This window comes from Ambystoma mexicanum, chromosome 7p (genome assembly GCF_040938575.1).
Source record: "Ambystoma mexicanum isolate Mex_15411 chromosome 7p, UKY_AmexF1_1, whole genome shotgun sequence".
In the NCBI taxonomy this organism is placed as follows: Eukaryota; Metazoa; Chordata; class Amphibia; order Caudata; family Ambystomatidae; genus Ambystoma; species Ambystoma mexicanum.
This window is the reverse complement of record NC_090939.1, coordinates 59,660,526-59,677,880: the sequence shown is the minus strand read 5'-3', so window position 1 is coordinate 59,677,880 and position 17,355 is coordinate 59,660,526. Positions and strand designations below refer to the sequence as shown.

At 46.5% G+C, this 17,355-nt stretch overlaps 1 protein-coding gene across 3 annotated transcripts in view; it reads left to right on the top strand.

Annotated features, from left to right (window-relative positions):
* TTF2 (transcription termination factor 2) overlaps positions 1 to 17,355 on the top strand; it is a 1,006,608-nt gene that overhangs the window by 446,909 nt on the left and 542,344 nt on the right. For all 3 annotated transcript variants that reach the window (XM_069635774.1, XM_069635772.1, XM_069635773.1), the window contains one exon: positions 6,509 to 6,614. In XM_069635774.1, the coding sequence (XP_069491875.1) occupies positions 6,509 to 6,614 (106 nt within the window). The remainder of the gene's footprint in view (positions 1 to 6,508; positions 6,615 to 17,355) is intronic.

Below are 17,355 nucleotides of genomic sequence, written 5' to 3'. Positions count from 1 at the left end.
TCTCCAAAGCTAATGAACTTTTACAAAGACCAACTAACTTGTTACCTACCTGTGATGTAAATCTTCTTAATACAACTGTTGCTTTCCATTTGACTTTGGTATTGCTGATTCCCTTACAGTAAATCTTCTAACGCCTTTGGCTTTGCTTGTTTTCCCTCCAAAAATCTGAATTGAAGAACTCCTTTCTTGTTAAAGAAAAGACTGCCTAACCTTAGAGTTGCCATAGTGCTTACCTGCGATTGCTGCTCTTTATTTTCTGTTTTGTAACCTAATAATGCAGAGTTAATTTAACAAAGTGCTTTTACTGACCTGGCTGGCTGACCTGGCTGAAGTCTCACCAATTTACTCACCTGCTTTATTTTTCCTTATGCCAAATGTATGTTTGTTGCTAGTTGATACAAGATAGATTGCTTTAGTTTATAACTACCTTGTGTGTGTATATATAAGTGAATCATTATTTTTGATATAACCAACTGTGTAAGGGTTTTCTTGGGTCTATGCATCTTCTGATTTCTGTGTACTGATTTACAGCTCATATTCCTCCTCCTAAAATGAGCCTGGCTGCTCTGCCACTCTAACAACCTTGGGTAGTACAGGCCTGTATTAGAAGTTGGCGCCCTAAAGCCAATAGTTAAATCTTGTGGAGTCCAATACCAATTGGTCTTTAGTAAAACGTACCTAACATCCACAGTACTATTTGCTGGGCTCTTGGTTTTTATTTGACACTGCTGAGTGAGTGGGACCCTTTTTCCACACTCACCCAGTCTTTTACTCGACCTTTGGGATCCTGTTGCAGCATGTTTTGTTGTATATTTATGGAGTTATGCTTTCCTCCAACTTTTATGGCATCTGCAATTTATTATTGCACCTCACAGCACTTTCTGTGCAGTGTTGCTGGGAAGCTACTTGAGCTTACCTTTTTACTTTTCTCTGATAACATCTTATTAGGGCAGGGGGGATACTTTTCATCAAGTTGATCTTTATTTTTCTGTAGTCTGCACATCCCACTTTATGTGAAGTTCTGAGGGGGACACACTGTATCCCTTCTTCCACTTATCCTGTAACTTTCTAGTTACAGTGACAAGTTCATCAGAGAGGCTGGTGGCAGTGGATATTTTCTACCAATGTTTTGTGAACCTATTTTCCAGGCTGCCTTTGCAGCTGCCACAGGGGACGTGGGGGGACACATTACCCTAAAATGGTTGCTATACGTATTTCTCGCCAACTCTTGATGATTTGTCCTTTGATACGTTTCTACTTAAGTGTGTGGGTGGTCGTGAGTCTTTTGTCTTTGCCGTGCTTCCCTTGGAAAGCCTGCCAAGGCTCTGAGAGACTTAAATTACAGGAAGTGGGGGAGGTGACCCAGTGTACCTGCTTAAGCAGTTTTTCTGCATAAAAGACAATGGTTTTGGAGCTGAACCACTGGACTGAAGATACGACGAAGAGGAAGGATGTATGCAGCCACTTCCAGCATCCGCTGTTCCGCAACATCAACTTCTGAATGACGGGGAAAAACCAAATAGACTTCCTCCCTTGGACTGGTGGGATCAACTAGTCCCAAAAAAAAACTAAAACTTCAATTTGAGCCCTGCCTGGACGAGCAGTGGCCACCACGGCCTGCAATTCATGAATACCTGGGGTCCTGTACCATATTGTGGTGCAACATCTGCCGAAGATTGGTTTAGTCTGTTACTTGGTAAGCATTCTTCTGGACCTCCAGTGACTGGATCCCGCTTGTGAAAGGGCACAAACTCAAAAACACAACCTCTCTTCCTTTATTTAAATTTTTGTATTTATTTCTAAAGCGCCGAAAACCTGCAAGCATCAGTGCGCTGACATCAACACAACAAGACAAAAAGGGACGAAGGCATTCAAGCCCTGTTTAACTGTTGGAATTTCCAATTTAGCAGAAAAGGTACGTCTTTAAGGTTTTTCGGGAAGCATTTCCAATCAGCGATCCCTCTAATGGACGATGGTAGAGAATTCCAAAAAACTAGGGCTCTGACCCAAAATGATCTACCTAGGGCTCTGGTTCGCTTTGTTCTGATTCCTTGTAACAAGTTAAGGTCTGGGGATCCCAGGTCTCTAACTGGACTGTAAGGTACAATCATGTTTTTTAGGTACTGTGGGACTTTTCCATAGATGGAACAGTAAATTGGTGAACCCACTTTTTAAATTGATACGTTGCTGTACTGGTAGCCAATGAATATCTCTCCTGGTATTGGAGATATGTGACCTCCTGGGGATATTCATAGGGATGCGTATGGCATAGTTTTGGATTACTTGGCATGGCTGTATGTTAGACATTGTTGAACGGCATAGTAAACTGTTACAGTAGTCTAATTTCGATAGTACTGTGGCCCGAGGAAGATTTACCGCATTCTTGTTAATAAATGGGCATATGGTAAGCAAAAGTCTGAGATGGTGGTTACATGTTTTTCAGAGGTTTTGAACATGTAAGTCAGAATTTAAAGATGCCTCCAGAATAACCCCTAGTGTTTTCACTTTCACTTGTGTTTTGATCTTATTGCCTTGCACCATGAAATGAGAATAAGCAGGATCTAATTTGGCCCTCGCCTGTATTGACCCAAAGATGAGAATCTCAGTTTTATTGCCGTTGAGCCAAAGCCAATTTGATGACATCCAGTGTTCAATGGCCCTGTAGATGCTTTCCAGAGTAAGCAGTCTGGCTGATAGTTGCCACTCAGCTTGATGACCAATTGTGTATCATCGGCATAGTTCGTAAAAAAAAAAGAGTCCTAGTTTCTCCAGTAATACACATAAGGCACTCATGTAGAGGTTAAAAAGGAGTGGCGATATTGATGCAGCCAGCGGTACTCCATATTTTATTTGTGAGGCTGGGGAATATGCCGCGTCCCATTGAACCTTGGAGACTCGGTTTGACAAGAATGATTTTATCCAATTAACTGCCATCTCTGAACAGTTCCCTTGTTGTTGCAAGTACTCTAATAGTGTCTCTCGTGATCCACGAGATCGAATGTCGCTGATCAATCCAAAAGGATCAACATCCCAGCTTTACCACTATCCATAATCTCCAGCATATGATTCTGGCAATTAAGGAGGACGGTCTCGGTATTGTAGGTTGGATGAAAGGCAGACTGTCTATTGTGTAGTTTGTTTTCTATAAACAACTGAAGTTGAGATGTGGAAACTTTTCCAATATTTTTAGAATAAACTGTAATTGGACGAAGGTTGCTTGGGTCCGTGGGGATGGGTGTGATGGTCTCTGACGAAGTCCTTTAAGTCCTCCGGAGGAGACTTTTGGAAGGAGAAGCTAGGCTGGTAGCGTAGGATATGGAGTCCACCGTGGCCCACATTGAAGCCTCTTGCCGGGCCATCTGCATCGCCACGGACAGGACAACGGCCTGGCTCCGGGCTACTAAGTTTAAACCAGGAACGCATATTAGACTGTCCGTTCGATGGTAGCAACCTCTTTCACTCCACCAGGGATGGGGAATTGGATAAAAATAACAGCTTGCAAACCGTAAAGTCTTTATTCTTACTAAGGCCACGCCCAAGGCATACACCCAGTCACATCAACGCTCCGACAAGGGGCGGGCGTTTGGCAGGTTCCGGGGCTTGCAAGAACGTTGGTCCAGACAACCTGACCGTTCTGAGTCAACACCGGCAGAAACAACAAAAGGGGAGTGGGGGGAGTGGTAAGGGTTTTTTCCAGTCCCCCTCCTCCGCAACCGCCTTGGAGAGAAAGAAGGCATGATGCGTCCCTTTGGGTCCACGTGTCTGGTGGGGGGGCAGGCTTGCCTTTTCAAGTGCAACTTTGGCACCAGAACTTTTTGTACCCCTGGATCCTATCCGCTGTCTCCACGGGGTACCTCCTACCGGTCCCTTTCTCGCCTCCTCTCCCACAGATTGGGGACAGTAACTCTGTTGGCGGAGATCCGGTCGCTCGTCGAGAGCCAGCCAGTGGAAGAGGTCCCAACCTCCCAGAGAGGGTTGGGCTTCTATTCCAGGATTTTCGCCATACAGAAGAACCACCAGGCTGGCCTATGATTTGTGTTGGTCCTTTCTACCCTCAACCTCTCCCTTCCTCTACAAAAATTCAAGATGGTTACGCCAGCACTCATAGCGGAGACATTGGACAGGAGGAGACTCAGTGCTCCCTGGATGTGAAGGACGTGAATATAAACGTCCCGATTTGGCAGCCACATCGTTCTTTACTCTGGTTCAGGATCATGAGTTGCTATTTCCAGTACAAGGTGCTACCCTTTGGCCTCAATTCAGCCCCCAGGATGTTTACCACGTTAATGAATGCAGTGGCAGCCCTCCTCGGGTCCCAGGGCCACCATGTCTACCTGTACGTGGACGACTGGCTCGTCAGGGCCACTTGCCCGGAGGCGGTCCACCATACCTCCTCCGCACTGATGAACACACTCCACTACCTGGGGTTCACGGTCAACCTCAAGAAGTCTCAGCTGCAGCCTACTCAGAGCCTGACCTTCCAGGGCCTCATCTGGGATACGAGCTTCGAGAGTCTTTACTTTGGAGGACAAAATCACAGCCATCAAGAGAGCCACTACTCACTTCCTCTCCAGGACAGTGATCTCGGCCTCGAGGTACCAACACTTGTTGGGTGTAAAGGCAGCCATTCTACTGGCCATACCCTACACAAGACTCAGGATGAGGATATTACTGCTGCACTTCACAACCTCATGGAATCAGGAGAAGGGCTCCCAAGCGGAGCTGGTCCGCATTGCTCCTTTTCTCCACTCCGACCTCACGTGGTCCGCGGACTGCAACCTGAGGACTGGCCAGCCCTTCCGGCAGTCGGCCCCTCAGGTCACCACAAGGAGATAGTCTTACCCACTTTCTTCGCCGACCCCAAGGATGAACCTCAGATGGTCTTGTACTGTCTGGAAGTCAGACGCACTCTGATATACTATCTAGACCGGACCAGGGACTTCTGGAAGTCGATGCCCTTTTTGTTACCTTTGGTGGGGTCGAGACCCCGTTATCAGGCTTCCAAGGCCTCCATAGCAATGGTTTCGCCCATCAAGGAGGCCTCTGAGAGCAGCACAAGCCATTACCAGCGAACATGCATGCCCACGCTGTCAGAGCCAAGGCCACGGCCATTGCATTCCATCGGAATCTTCCGTGTCAGGTCATCAGCAGGGCGGCCACCTAGACCACCCCTTTGGCTTTCTGTAAGCACTACTGTTTGGACGCTGCCTCTAGGTCCAACATGGCTTTCGGACAGGCGGTTCTAAGGACCCTATTTTCTTAAGGAGGGTCTCCTCTCCACCCTAGGGCTACATTCAGTTGTAATCGCCCAAACAGTATGGAGGAAAGGGGATGGGACGTAAGAGTAATTAATAGTTACTCAGCTTAGTGACTAACGTGCTCTCAGTCCATAGTCCCCTTTCCTGCATACGTCCCACAATCCTCCCCCCTAATAATACTGGAGTCATTAGGCAATGTTGATGCGTCAACGGGGACTGAGTCAGAGCAGCGCATGCTCCCAGGGCCGCGCCTCTAAATTTAAAGGGGAAGATTTTTTCTGGTGAAAACTGTTCCATCTCCCGTCCCTAGCGAGGGATGCTCATAAAGGATGGAGGAAAGGAGACTATGGCCTAAGAGTACGTTGGTCACTAAGGTGAGTAACTATAAATGTTTTGGTTATTCATTCTTGCCTCTATGGAGGTTCTCTCACAGCAATGACTGTAGAAAAGTCTGCCTAACACCTTCCAAGCAGTCACTTAAAACTCTCCCTTTTCATTATCCTTTTGTTCGCATTTTTGGAAGTGAGTGGTTATCAATGCCATAAAATGGCTGCACTGCAGTGTATGTTAAAAGCAGTCACCAGCATGTAACTGACACGATTTGTGTGTTTGAAGACTTATGAATGGACAGAATGGTGTTCACTGTACCTGCAACATAGAAACAGCAAAGTCTTGCCAGGAACTGGGTGAAACTTTGATGTGACTCCACAAATAAATTACATTTATGTTCACAGTATGTTTATAGTACTTATTGGATATCACAGTGATGTCCAAGGATTCTTATGATGTTGGAATTCCTTTCATTTTATACAGTCCAATGCATTTCAGATGTATATCTTTGATGTATCCCTGTATCTAATAATTTCTTATCCTCATGGCTTTTGCTGCCCACTGCACCTCTTCCGGGAGGGGGTTTAACATGTATAAATAATGAATCTACAGAAATAAGATACTTTAAATTGGAATTTGTTTTTAAATGGTGAAATAATGGATGTCAGCAGTTATAACGATACTGTAAAGAAGAAGTCTTATGTTTTGTCAATGTCTCTGTATAGTAATAGAGAAGACATACTAGGCAGAGAGGCTGCCTGAGAGTTTTGATCTGGGAGCAAGTGATTTGTGCTAAGTAAGCTTGTGTTTGCCTTTCACTGTGACATAACATTACTGACAAGGAATGACGGTGATACAATTGGTGCCACATCACTGTCCGTTCGACTCCTAACCAGTAATTCTCTTACTTCATCATGTAGTCTTGCCGAGTATGACATTGTGGTGACCACCTACAGTCTGGTTGCCAAGGAAATTCCAGTGACGAAGGATGAGGGCAACAGTCCTGCCAAAGACCTGGATGAAGAGGTGGGTATCTGGTGTTGCCAGTTGTGGGATGCAAATGTTCGATGTACTGTGAAGGAAAGACCAGTACATATTCAGGTCTTGCCTATGTGACACTAGTCGTATGAGGTTGTAACGTACACAGTGCTTTGAGTGTGGCAGAACTGTATCTGCATGCAGATTTGTTAAATAACTGTGCTCATGTAGGAACTGCACTGATCCCTCTCCTTCCCACATCTGTGTATGTGCATCAGGTGGGGGTGAAAGTTATGTGCTAACGTGATGCCTTTGCCCCCTAGTGTCCCTGGCTGAGTGACCTCACCCAGCCAGTGTGCCCTGGGGCTGGGTAGTGTCAGTGTGTACCTTTTTTTATTTGTGGCTGCAGTTGGAAAAGATTTCTCGTTAAGTCCACTTTCCCTTCATATTCTATGGACCCCCAAACGTTTTGTATTTTTTACCTGTCCTGAATTTTACAGAGAAAGCATCACTTCTGACCCTGTGCTCATTTGTGATGGGGAAACTGATTAGTTCTTCAGACTATCAGTACTGGGAAACTGTTTCCCTTTTGTCATTTACTTTTTACCTGTTTTGGTAACTTTTCTAACTGCGCACACAGCATCTTACAATGCAGTGCATGGGGATACTATGTATCGCCCAAGTCTTTTACTCTAAGGATTTTTGGTTATTTCTATATGTGTCTACAGACAAGCTAGTGGCAGCAGTTACTTTTTTAATCATTTCCCCAGCACTTTTAGTGGGCACATTCCGGTTTACCGCTACTGGCTACTAAACGTGGATAGTGCAGTAAAATGGTCATGCCACAAGGTTTTTTGCTTGTCCATTTGCCACTAATAGTAGGACTTGATAAGACTCGCACTTGGGACACATGGCTGCAACTCTTAGTATAGGCCTGAAACACACATGTTTTGTTAATAGCAATGGCTGAGCAGCCAGGCTTGTCTTAGGAGGGAGAAAGGGCTGTAGGCAGTACAAAGAACTTACAATATACACATCGGCCAAAGAAACACTGACACTAAATTTATATACCACTAATGGTTTATTTTTTATATGCACTGTGGTAAGTAATTCTTCAGAAAGGTAAGTACTATAAACTTAGAAAAACCAATGCGTGTTTGGGAGAATTTTCAGTTTCTGTGCTAATTCCCTTTAATGAGCGACACCCCCAGCACTTTTGCTGAACTCTGGACTTATTTTTTATTTTAATCTCCCGAGTGGGTGGAACATTTTACCACTCACTCCTTTCCTGGGATTTTTGTTTTACTACTTTTATGGTGTCTGGTAAACTCCATATGTTGAATGAAGGCATCTGCTTTTTACTTTGACACCCAGCACCCTATGTGCAGTGTCAGAGGATTCCCTTGGACTTCTTTGTTTTATTACATTCTCTTGCGCGAACTACAGTTCTCAAGAGTAGTAAGTTAACGTTCATCTTACTCACTCTTTCCTTTGTGGGTGCAGCACACAAAACCTTGTGTGGGACGGGGTGGGGGTGTTACATTGTAACTCCTTTTCCCACTACTCCTGCAACTTTTTGTCACAGTAACAAACAAGCCTAAATGGCTGGTGGCAGTAGATACTTTTGCTACAGTTTGTTCAGGTTACTAGCAGGCTGATTTCTCAGCTGCTGGACAGCACCCATGGGTGACAATCTTCTCAAAATGGTCCCCCGTATTCTTTTTGTTTGCCATATTTAGTTTGTCAGTTCATCCTGGGCTCTCCTATCGTTTCATGTAGATTTGAGTCCTTTGTGAGTTTAGACTTTGGTGGGCTTCAACCCTGAAGCCTGCCCAGGCTCCAGTGTATCTAGGAAGTCAGGAAGTGAGGAAGGTCCCAAAACTTCACTGTCGTCTGTCTGTAGGTCTGCCTGGCTGAAACCAGTTCTAACTGGTTGGCTGGCTCTCCTGCAGGAGAGACAACCTCCAGGTGATTGGTGGCTCTATGGGAGTGAATGGATTTTTGGATTACAGGCAGAGTTGACCACTGGAACAAGGAATCCGAAGCAGAAGGCTAGCAGACTCCAGCAGCACCTTCAACAACCGCAGAAGTACTGGTGAAGGCCTACAGCTGTGCTGACCCCGTATTCATCTTGACAGGGAAGCTCCATCAAGGGCGAATTCCTCCCTTAGGCTTGTGGGACCAACTAACCTCCAAGACCTTCTTCAATGTGGACCATCTTCGACGTTCTGCAACTTTCCTGGGCAGCAGAATACCAATACCCAGAGTACCTGGACCATTTACAAGTGAATCGTCTTGTGAAACTCAAACCTCACTCAAACTTTGCAGGCATCCGTGTGGACTTACAAAAGCAGGAATTCTTAACCAAAAGTCCCCACACAAGAATTTAGGACCGAATAATCGAAGAGAATCCGACTGACAATATTTGTTTCTTCTTGGTGCTAAAAATAAGGTGCCAAAACCACAAAGATCCTCTGGAGTGAGCTGAAGCTGAAGCTTTTGCTGCTGACCCCTTCTCTCGAGTGCTGCTGCAGAAGCTCGCCAAAGCATCGTTGCATCCAGAAGGCGAGCAGCTACATTTTCATCTTCACTCTTAAAGTACTGTGGGGTTTGGGTTTTACTTATCGTAGGCCATTTCTGTGCTCCTTTGCTTGGGAGTGCTGTTTTCTTCACCTGGGAGTTGACCTCCACTGCACTGTGCAGGTCATACAGCCTGTGTGCTATCAGGGAGGATCCTTTTTGAGCGCATGTGTTTCCTCCAAGAACCACTGACTGCTTACTTAACTTTCCTCTGAAGGTTTTCATCAGAACTGGTGCTGTCCATTAGACTGTGGCTTTGATGGTTTTCCAAAGGTCCAACTTCTTGATCCTACTGGCTTTGGCAATGCTGGTTCCTACCACCTCTGGTTCCTACCACAGGTGGTAGACCTTAACCTACGTCACTCTGTGTGTTGGATATGAAAAGCATATGAAGTGTTACTCACCTGTATTGTTTCTTTTATAATCTTATTCCATTTCTTATTCAATGTTAGTGGCTGCATTTTAGATTTGCTTGTGTATATATAAATATATTTAAATAGAAAAGTCTGTGAGTAAGTGTTGTCTTGGGTCTATGTATGTACTGATTTCTTTGTACTGCTCTACAGCTCACATCACTCCCTCCTAAGACAATCCTGGCTGCTCAGCCACTCTACCGTATTGTGTAGTACAGTAATTGGGGTCCCTAATGCCAAGAGATTAGTCTTATGAAGTCTAACACAAGTTGGACTTTAGAAAAACGTCATTCACAACCACTTTGTAATACTTTTAGAATGCCAGTATGTTATCCAAAGGTAAATAAAACCTTTGTAATACTTTCTGAATATCTGTTTGTTAAAATAAATGAAACCAAGCCAACATATAAGTCATTTATAATGCGCCTGTACACAAGTGTTTCTAGGCAAGACAAGGGAGGGAAGACTGCGAGGACAAGACAAACTATCTTACTAGGCTTTGTGATTCAAATTGTGCAAGTGTGCCAACGCAAAGAGGGAGGGAGAAGTGACAGGGAGATGGAAGTGCAAGTGAAATCAGGGCAGCAATGCTCTGAGTAAGTGCAACTAGGGCAATACGGCTCTGGGTAAGTGCAAGGAGGCAGGTGACTGGTTTTTATTCATATTTATATAGCCCACATCAGCCCTAGGACATTGTGGCACTTGTTACAGTACAAAGCTTAGTTACATAGTCATGAGCAATATATACACAAGGTTACAATATAGTTATATTACATTTCTGTTTATATTACAATGTACATGACAGGAGTAGAGGAGGAAGTCGCAGTGCTAGTTGAGGAAAGTGGTCTTGAGGTTGTTGCAGAAGGCATGGATGGACGTTTCAGCACGAAGGGTGGCAGGGAGCGAGTTCCAAAGTTTCGGTGCAATATAGGAGATGCCTAGACCTCCAGCTGTGGCTCTTGATGCATGGTATGTGTAGCTGGTTGATGTACTGAGCTCTGGTGGGGCGAGTGGAAGTGGTCCTTGATATTGCTTCAGATAGGTATGTGGGAGCAGTGTTGTTGATGCATCTGTTTGTGATGGTGAGGATTTTCAGAGTAATTTAGTCTTTGACATGAAGCCACTGTGCTGCACGTCTGGCATGGGATATGTGGTCCCTTCTAGGGATGCTCATAGCGGCTCTAAGGGCATTGTTTTGTGTGGTTTGCAGTCTGTGAATGTTCTTGGCGGAGGTGGCAGCTAAGAGAGTGTTGGAATAATCGAGTTTAGCGCCTATAGTTGCTCTAGCTATGGCAAAGCGGTCGGGGGCAGATAGGTAGGGTTTAATAGCAGTGATGAGTTTGGTGCTGGTGCAGAGGCTATGGCGCTGACTTGTTTGTTAATCGATAGATTAGCATCAATGTGAACACCTATAGTCTTGACGGAGGATGATAGGTGGTTGAGTTGTCTATGTTGAAGTTGGGGTATTGGGGGGCTTAGCTTCGTTATTGTGTTTTTCTGGCCAAGGATGAGAAATTCAGTCTTCTCCCCGTTAAGACCGAGACCATTGATTGCCATCCATGCTTGGATAGTAGCATAGATGTTGGGAAGGGCAGTGGCGTCTTGGTGATAGTCCAGTTAGAGGTATAAGTACTTATGTACTTGAGTGTCGTCTGCATAGTTGGTGTATGCCACACCCATGGAGTCAAGTAGGTTGAAGAGGGGTTGTCATGATGCCTACCCCCGGGGACCCAGACCCAAGTCCAGCAACCCCGGAAGCAGGCAACAGGTTACCCCAAGCAAGCCCAACAACCCCTGCTAGGGGCTATTTGGGTGCAGTCCTGGCGCCTATGGCGCCAGGCTCATATGGAAAGTCAGTCCTGGCGCCACAGGCGCCAGGCTCATAGATTAAAATTTACCTGATGCAGACCATGCTGTAAGAGCTCCAAGCCAAAAGAAGCTTGGAAGGGACTATTTTACCTAGGGACTATTCTTTACTCGGGTGGGGCTGGGGAGGAATACTTACCTGGGACTACTTTGGAGGCTATTTAAACCACGCCCGACGAGCAGCACACGCTTCGCGTTATTCTGCATCCAGCAGCGGACGCTCACCGTGTCTGCAAGCCTGCATCCAGTCTTCTGCCACGCCTGCCTCGAGTCTGCAGCTCCTAGAAAAAGGGAGGAACAGAAGAAGAGGTTAGAATAAGAGCAAAACCTTCGATCCTTACCTGAATTCCGGATCCACCACGCCTTCGAGCTGGAAGAAAGAAGCATTATACACGCGTCGCCTCGCCTGCTGCAGCGCCACGATGAACTCACCGCCCTTCGCAGCATCCTCACGATCCACCGCATCCTTCTGCACGTTCCCGCCGTACTCTGGCACCTAAGGGGAACACAAGAACAGCAAAGGTAAGCCAAGGGAATAAACACAGGCAATAGTAACTACTCCCATAGACTTACCTGATTACCGCCGGGGGTACTATTCCTCTTCACGGGTCGGCGCAATCTCCATTGCATCCTCGCCGTACCCCGGCCCCTAAGGGGAACCAAAGGACAAGGTGAGACGAAAGGACAAACAAGGGGAACTCATCTCGCCACAATAGACTTACCTAATTTTACCGCCGGAGGCATTATTCCCCGAACTTCATATTTTCTCTCCACACCTGAATAAGGGAGCAAGCCACAGGTTACATTCTGGCCTTATTTTATTGAACTGCGTAGGATAAGCCAAATCTTTACCTGAACTTCGTCAGCTACCACAAAGTCCTCGCTGGGGTCAAGCTGCAAACTGCAAGGAATCGGACAAGAGTGAAAGTCATACATGTGAACTCTTACGAACTACATACTTTTCGGAGTCAATATTGTTCTGGAACTCACCAATTCCTTCGAGCCAGTGAAGCAACTGGTTATTGACGCGCCCCTGCGCTCGATGCAGGATGGAGAGCTCATCTTTTCAAACCATCAGGTGAGACTATAAGAGGGGACATCAAAGGTGATCTGTGGGGAGAACAGCGTGGGTAGGGGAATTTAGGCTCAACTCCACGGGTGGATAATTCCCTTTCTCCATTTGCAGAAGAATATTCCTACGGGCCGAGCAAACAAAGCTAGGTGGGCCATTCCAGTCTGTCATCTCAGCCCTACGCGTCACATTGGTGGAGACCACAGCTGTCCAGTTCAGATCGCCTCTGTGGGAGCCAGGTTAGCGTAACAGGGGTTTTGTGAAGAGGTACATGATCCTGGGGGGACACCACAGTTTATAGTAGTAGGATCTGCGTTTGCTGTGTCGGAGTAGACCTTCATGGCTCTTCCTTCGAGGAAGGATGTGATCCAGGATGCTGCTTGTTTAGAGAAATGGGCTGCATGAGTGAGGTGGGTGGTAAGTGTTTGGTGATTTACCGGGTCAAAAGCTGCTGATAGATCGAGAAGGAGCAGGAGGGCAGGTTTGCCTTTGTCCATGATCTGAGAGATTTGATTATTTAGGTCTAATAAAGCAGATTCTGTTCCATGCCTGACACGGAAGCCAGATTTTGCCTAGTATGGAATTAGCTTCTATGTATGATTGGATCTGGTTGTGAACTGCTTTGTCCAGGATTTTCAAGAGGAACGGGACTGTCGTTATCAGTCTGTAGTTGTTGGGTTGCGCTGGGTAAGTGTGGCCTTTTTTAGAAGTGGCCGCACCCAGGCTTCCTTGAGATTGTTTGGGACAGTTCCTGTTTGGAAAGATGCGTTAATGAAGGCAGTAATCAAGGGTGCTGTAGAGGTTACAGTTACATCCCCGAAGTGTGCGGTAGCCCCGCAGGCAGTGCATGGGGTCTGATTGTTAGGGCAGTTTTCCTAAAGTTCTACTTGGCAGTAAGACTTTAGAAAGCTATCGCAGTGGTTTGTAGATCCCCCACAACTCTTAGTATGAGTCTGTACTAGCTTAGGACCTTGGTAGAGTGGCAGAGCAGTCAGGCTTATTTTAAGAGGAAGATATGAGCTGTCAGTAAGTAAACTGAATATTAGCTAGCCAAGCACAACAAAGAAGCACTTACACTTATAGGTATATATAAAAAGTATATATTTATATTTACACCAGAATCTCTTTAAATACTTCAGACGTGTATGCTAGAACACTTTGGAAAACTTTAATACACTTCAAAGGGCACTTTCACTTGTGTTTGTTTATGGTTACATTTGTAGAAACGTTAGAAAGGGAAAAGACAATGTATCGTATTATTGGTTATTGTGCACTTGTGCAGTTTTCAACGGTTTATACGGGAATGCATTTGACTCTGCAAACATATAGTAAAGTCACTTAAAGGGGGGAAAATGGTTAGTTGGTGTAACATAAGCTTAGTTCAAGGTCTAGAGATGATTTCTTCACCCAGTAAGTCTTTTGTGCTCCGAACTGCCTTTTGCCGCTAGCTAAAGGCAGTTCGGAGAGGACTTGGAAGTCTTGACAAGCAGTGAATTGGTTCCTGTGGCTTTCTCCCAGTTCCTAGTGTTATTGAAGCAGCAAGTTAATTAACAAGGGAAACCTTAAAACAGTCTTGAAGGGGACACGAGCAGCGGCTTGGGTCTGAAGTAAGCGGGGGTTTCCCTGGACACCTTTACTTGCACCAACGCTCTGGAGCAACTTCTTTGAATGGCGTAAGCAATACCTTTTTCACCATAGTACCTAAGGTTAGAAGAAAATGTTTGTGCTTGATGCTCCGCGATGTTGAGGCTCTGGACCCGACCTCCTGATTCCTTGGTCCAATGACAACTTCTGGGTTCACACTGCAGTTTTGGCGCTTTTTCTGCAGCACCAACAAAGCACACGGATCGCCTGGTTAATCTTCATTTCCTGCAGTCCCACAGTCTGAGGGGTCTGGGCGAGTTGGATCGGATCTCTGGAGTGTCCTTATGGGTTTAGCAAAGATTTGGACGGATTCAGCCTTTCCACAATAATGCACTCAAAATGGGCAGGTTGTCTCCTGGTATTGGGGTTCCGCAGCTCTGGAAACTCCTAGGACCTCAGGAGATGGCTCATTCAAAGTTCGTCTTGGGACTGGTTGTTCCCACCAGCCAAAGGGAAGGAGTCGTCCTGTTCGGAGCTCCCCTGTCGCACAGAAAACGGGGTTGCTTCAATGTTGAAAAGGGTCTGCAGTTACTTCAGCTTCCATTGCTCGACTTCCTTTACACTCCAGAAGCCACACTCCTCTGCATTCTCTCCTGGCATTTTACTGAAAGGGGCATTTGGCTGTCCAATAAAGACAGCCGGATCCCCTGTGGGAGCTGGACCAATTCAGGCACTCTGGCAGACAAAGGACAGGGGGGGTGGAAAACTTCTCCCCCGCTTCCCGCCTGACCAGACGCACTAGAGCCTAGGTAGGGCTACTGTAGGGTTGCCACCAAAGGCAAAACGCACACACACCTCTCGCGCCCAGAATGGTAGAAGGGCTAACAAAGAAAACCACGCTAGAAATTGTGTATGAAGGGAGGCCTCCCCGTTGGTACGGGGTTGCCCCTATTGTGCAGAGAGGGTATGGATATAGCCCGCAGTATAAAAAATACACAATAGTTGGTATAATGCGTCCACTGCCACCAGCCATAACTAGGTGATTGCTATGTGACTAAAAAAGTCACAGGAGCCATGAGAAGGTGGATACTAGGTATCCCTTTGACACTCCACTGAAGGTGGGGTGTGCCAATCTCTCTGGCTATAGTTTTGGGAGAGGTACTAATATCTCTCTATTCTTAAGAACTGTAGTTAATGATCTAGAAAAATAATCTTAAAGGAGGACCGCAAGGGTCCCCAGCAACACTGCTCATAAGGGGCTGTGTGCTGCATTTGTAAAAATACAGATGCCTTTTAAGATCTACGGAGCAGACGGACTCCATCGTACATGTAGAGTACAAAGAATTGAGTTCCAACAGACCGAGCCCACAAATATGAATGAGGAAAAGAGCTCTTCTCTTTCAGGATTGAAAGGAAAAGGTCCTGAAGTCCATAAAACAGTGCTGGCGGTCTCACTACTAGAGGGGATGAAGCATAAAAATGAGAAATCTCCCCATCACTGAACATGGAGGAGCCTGGTACCCAGTGAGACAGAGGGTAGGGATGCAAACAGTGCAGCAGAGGGGTAGGTCAGAAGGGGAGCGAGAGAAAGCATTGGAGAAAAGGTCTTGAGCTGCTTCTGGAACTTCAGGTGGTCCGGCTCAAGTTTGAGAGGGTCAGGGATCCTATTCCACAGGGAGGCACCTGCTGAGGAGAGAATTCTACCCCCCAATCTCTGCCTGGAGAAGCATCTGACCCTCGAAGTTGGAGGTGGCTGAGGGAAGGGCTTGAGAAGGAAGATATTTTGGAAGAGAGTTGGATGTAGTGCTGGCCCTGGACCCAGAAAGCCTTGTGGACGATGCCGAATGTCTTGATCCTTGCAGCCACCAGGACCCAGTAGAGCGATTTTTTTTTTTCAAGGCTGGAGAGATAAGGTCCCTGTGCTTGAGGCCAAGGAGAAGACTTGCAGTCCTGTTCTGGGTTAGTTGTAGAGGATGAAGAATAGAGGCAGGCATATTGCAGTAGTCCATTCTAGAAAGAATCACGACTCTGGAGACTGAGAAGAGGAAGAATACCTCTGAGGAGGTGCAACTAGTAGTGGGCCTTCTTGGCAAGGTCCATGATGTGAGGAGCGACTCGAGTCGAATATGACACCAAGATTTTTTTTTTTTTTGCCTCACTGGAAGGCGAAGGAAGAGGGCCCATGGATGGTGGCCAGAGTGAGAGAGGGAAAGTGGGAGCAGAGGCCCCAATGAGCTGGATCTCAATCTTGTTGGCATTAAGGTAGAGATCATTGGTGGCGCGCCAATCCTGAATCGGGGATAGACGGTCAGGAATGAGCGACAGGGGGAAGGAGGATGAGGGGAGCCTGAAGGAGCGGAGTGTCAACCGCATAATTCAAAGTTAGAGGAGGGGGTAAAGATCATGGGGGGGCCAAGTAGACATTGAAGAGCCAGAGTGAGAGGATAGACCCCTGGGGAACACCATATGTGTAGAGAGAGGTGGTGGAGAGAAAGAACCCAAGTTGGACCTGGGAGGGTCGATCCCAGAGGAAGGTGGTCAACCACTCCAGGGCCTAATCCGTGATTCCCAGGTTCTCAGTCGATTGATCAGGATGGGTGATTGGCCGTGTCAAAAGCAGAAGAAAGGTCAAGGAGGATGAGGACAGAAGGAAGGCTGAATTTAAGATTATAGAGCAGATCTTCATGGGTGTCTTGCTGCTCCGAAGCCATACTGATGGTCATGGAGACAACCAACAGATTCAGTGTGGAGAGTAAGCTGGGTTCGAGGGGATTGGTTCCTCCGACGTATTCCACATCTGACTGGTAATCGATGACACCTGTCCTCGAGGGCCTACATCGAGCCGACGTCACCGGATGTTATAAGTAGGACGCATGATGCCCGTAGCCTCAGTTCCATTTTTTCCGCAACCGTGTTCGCTTCAGAGATCTCGGTGCGCCTCGGTTCTTCTGATTTCTATCAGTTCTTCGAACTTGGTTGTTTGTGAAGATATCATGTCTTCGTCTTCTACCCCGCGGTCGGATTCAAGAAGTGTCGGGACTGCCGTTCCAAGATGCCGCTTACGGACCCGCACAACGTCTGCTTCTGGTGCCTCGGCGAGGACCACGCCACCAATGACTGTGACGATTGCCAGTCTTTAACGCCGAAGGCCTTGCGGTAGCAGAAGAAGCAGCTATCTGTAGGTAGGATTGTCAAACCCCGAAAGTCGAAATCCGCTGGGCTTTCGACCGACGATTCGAGGGGTGAGACTGCGTGTCGGTGTAAATCCAGGGGC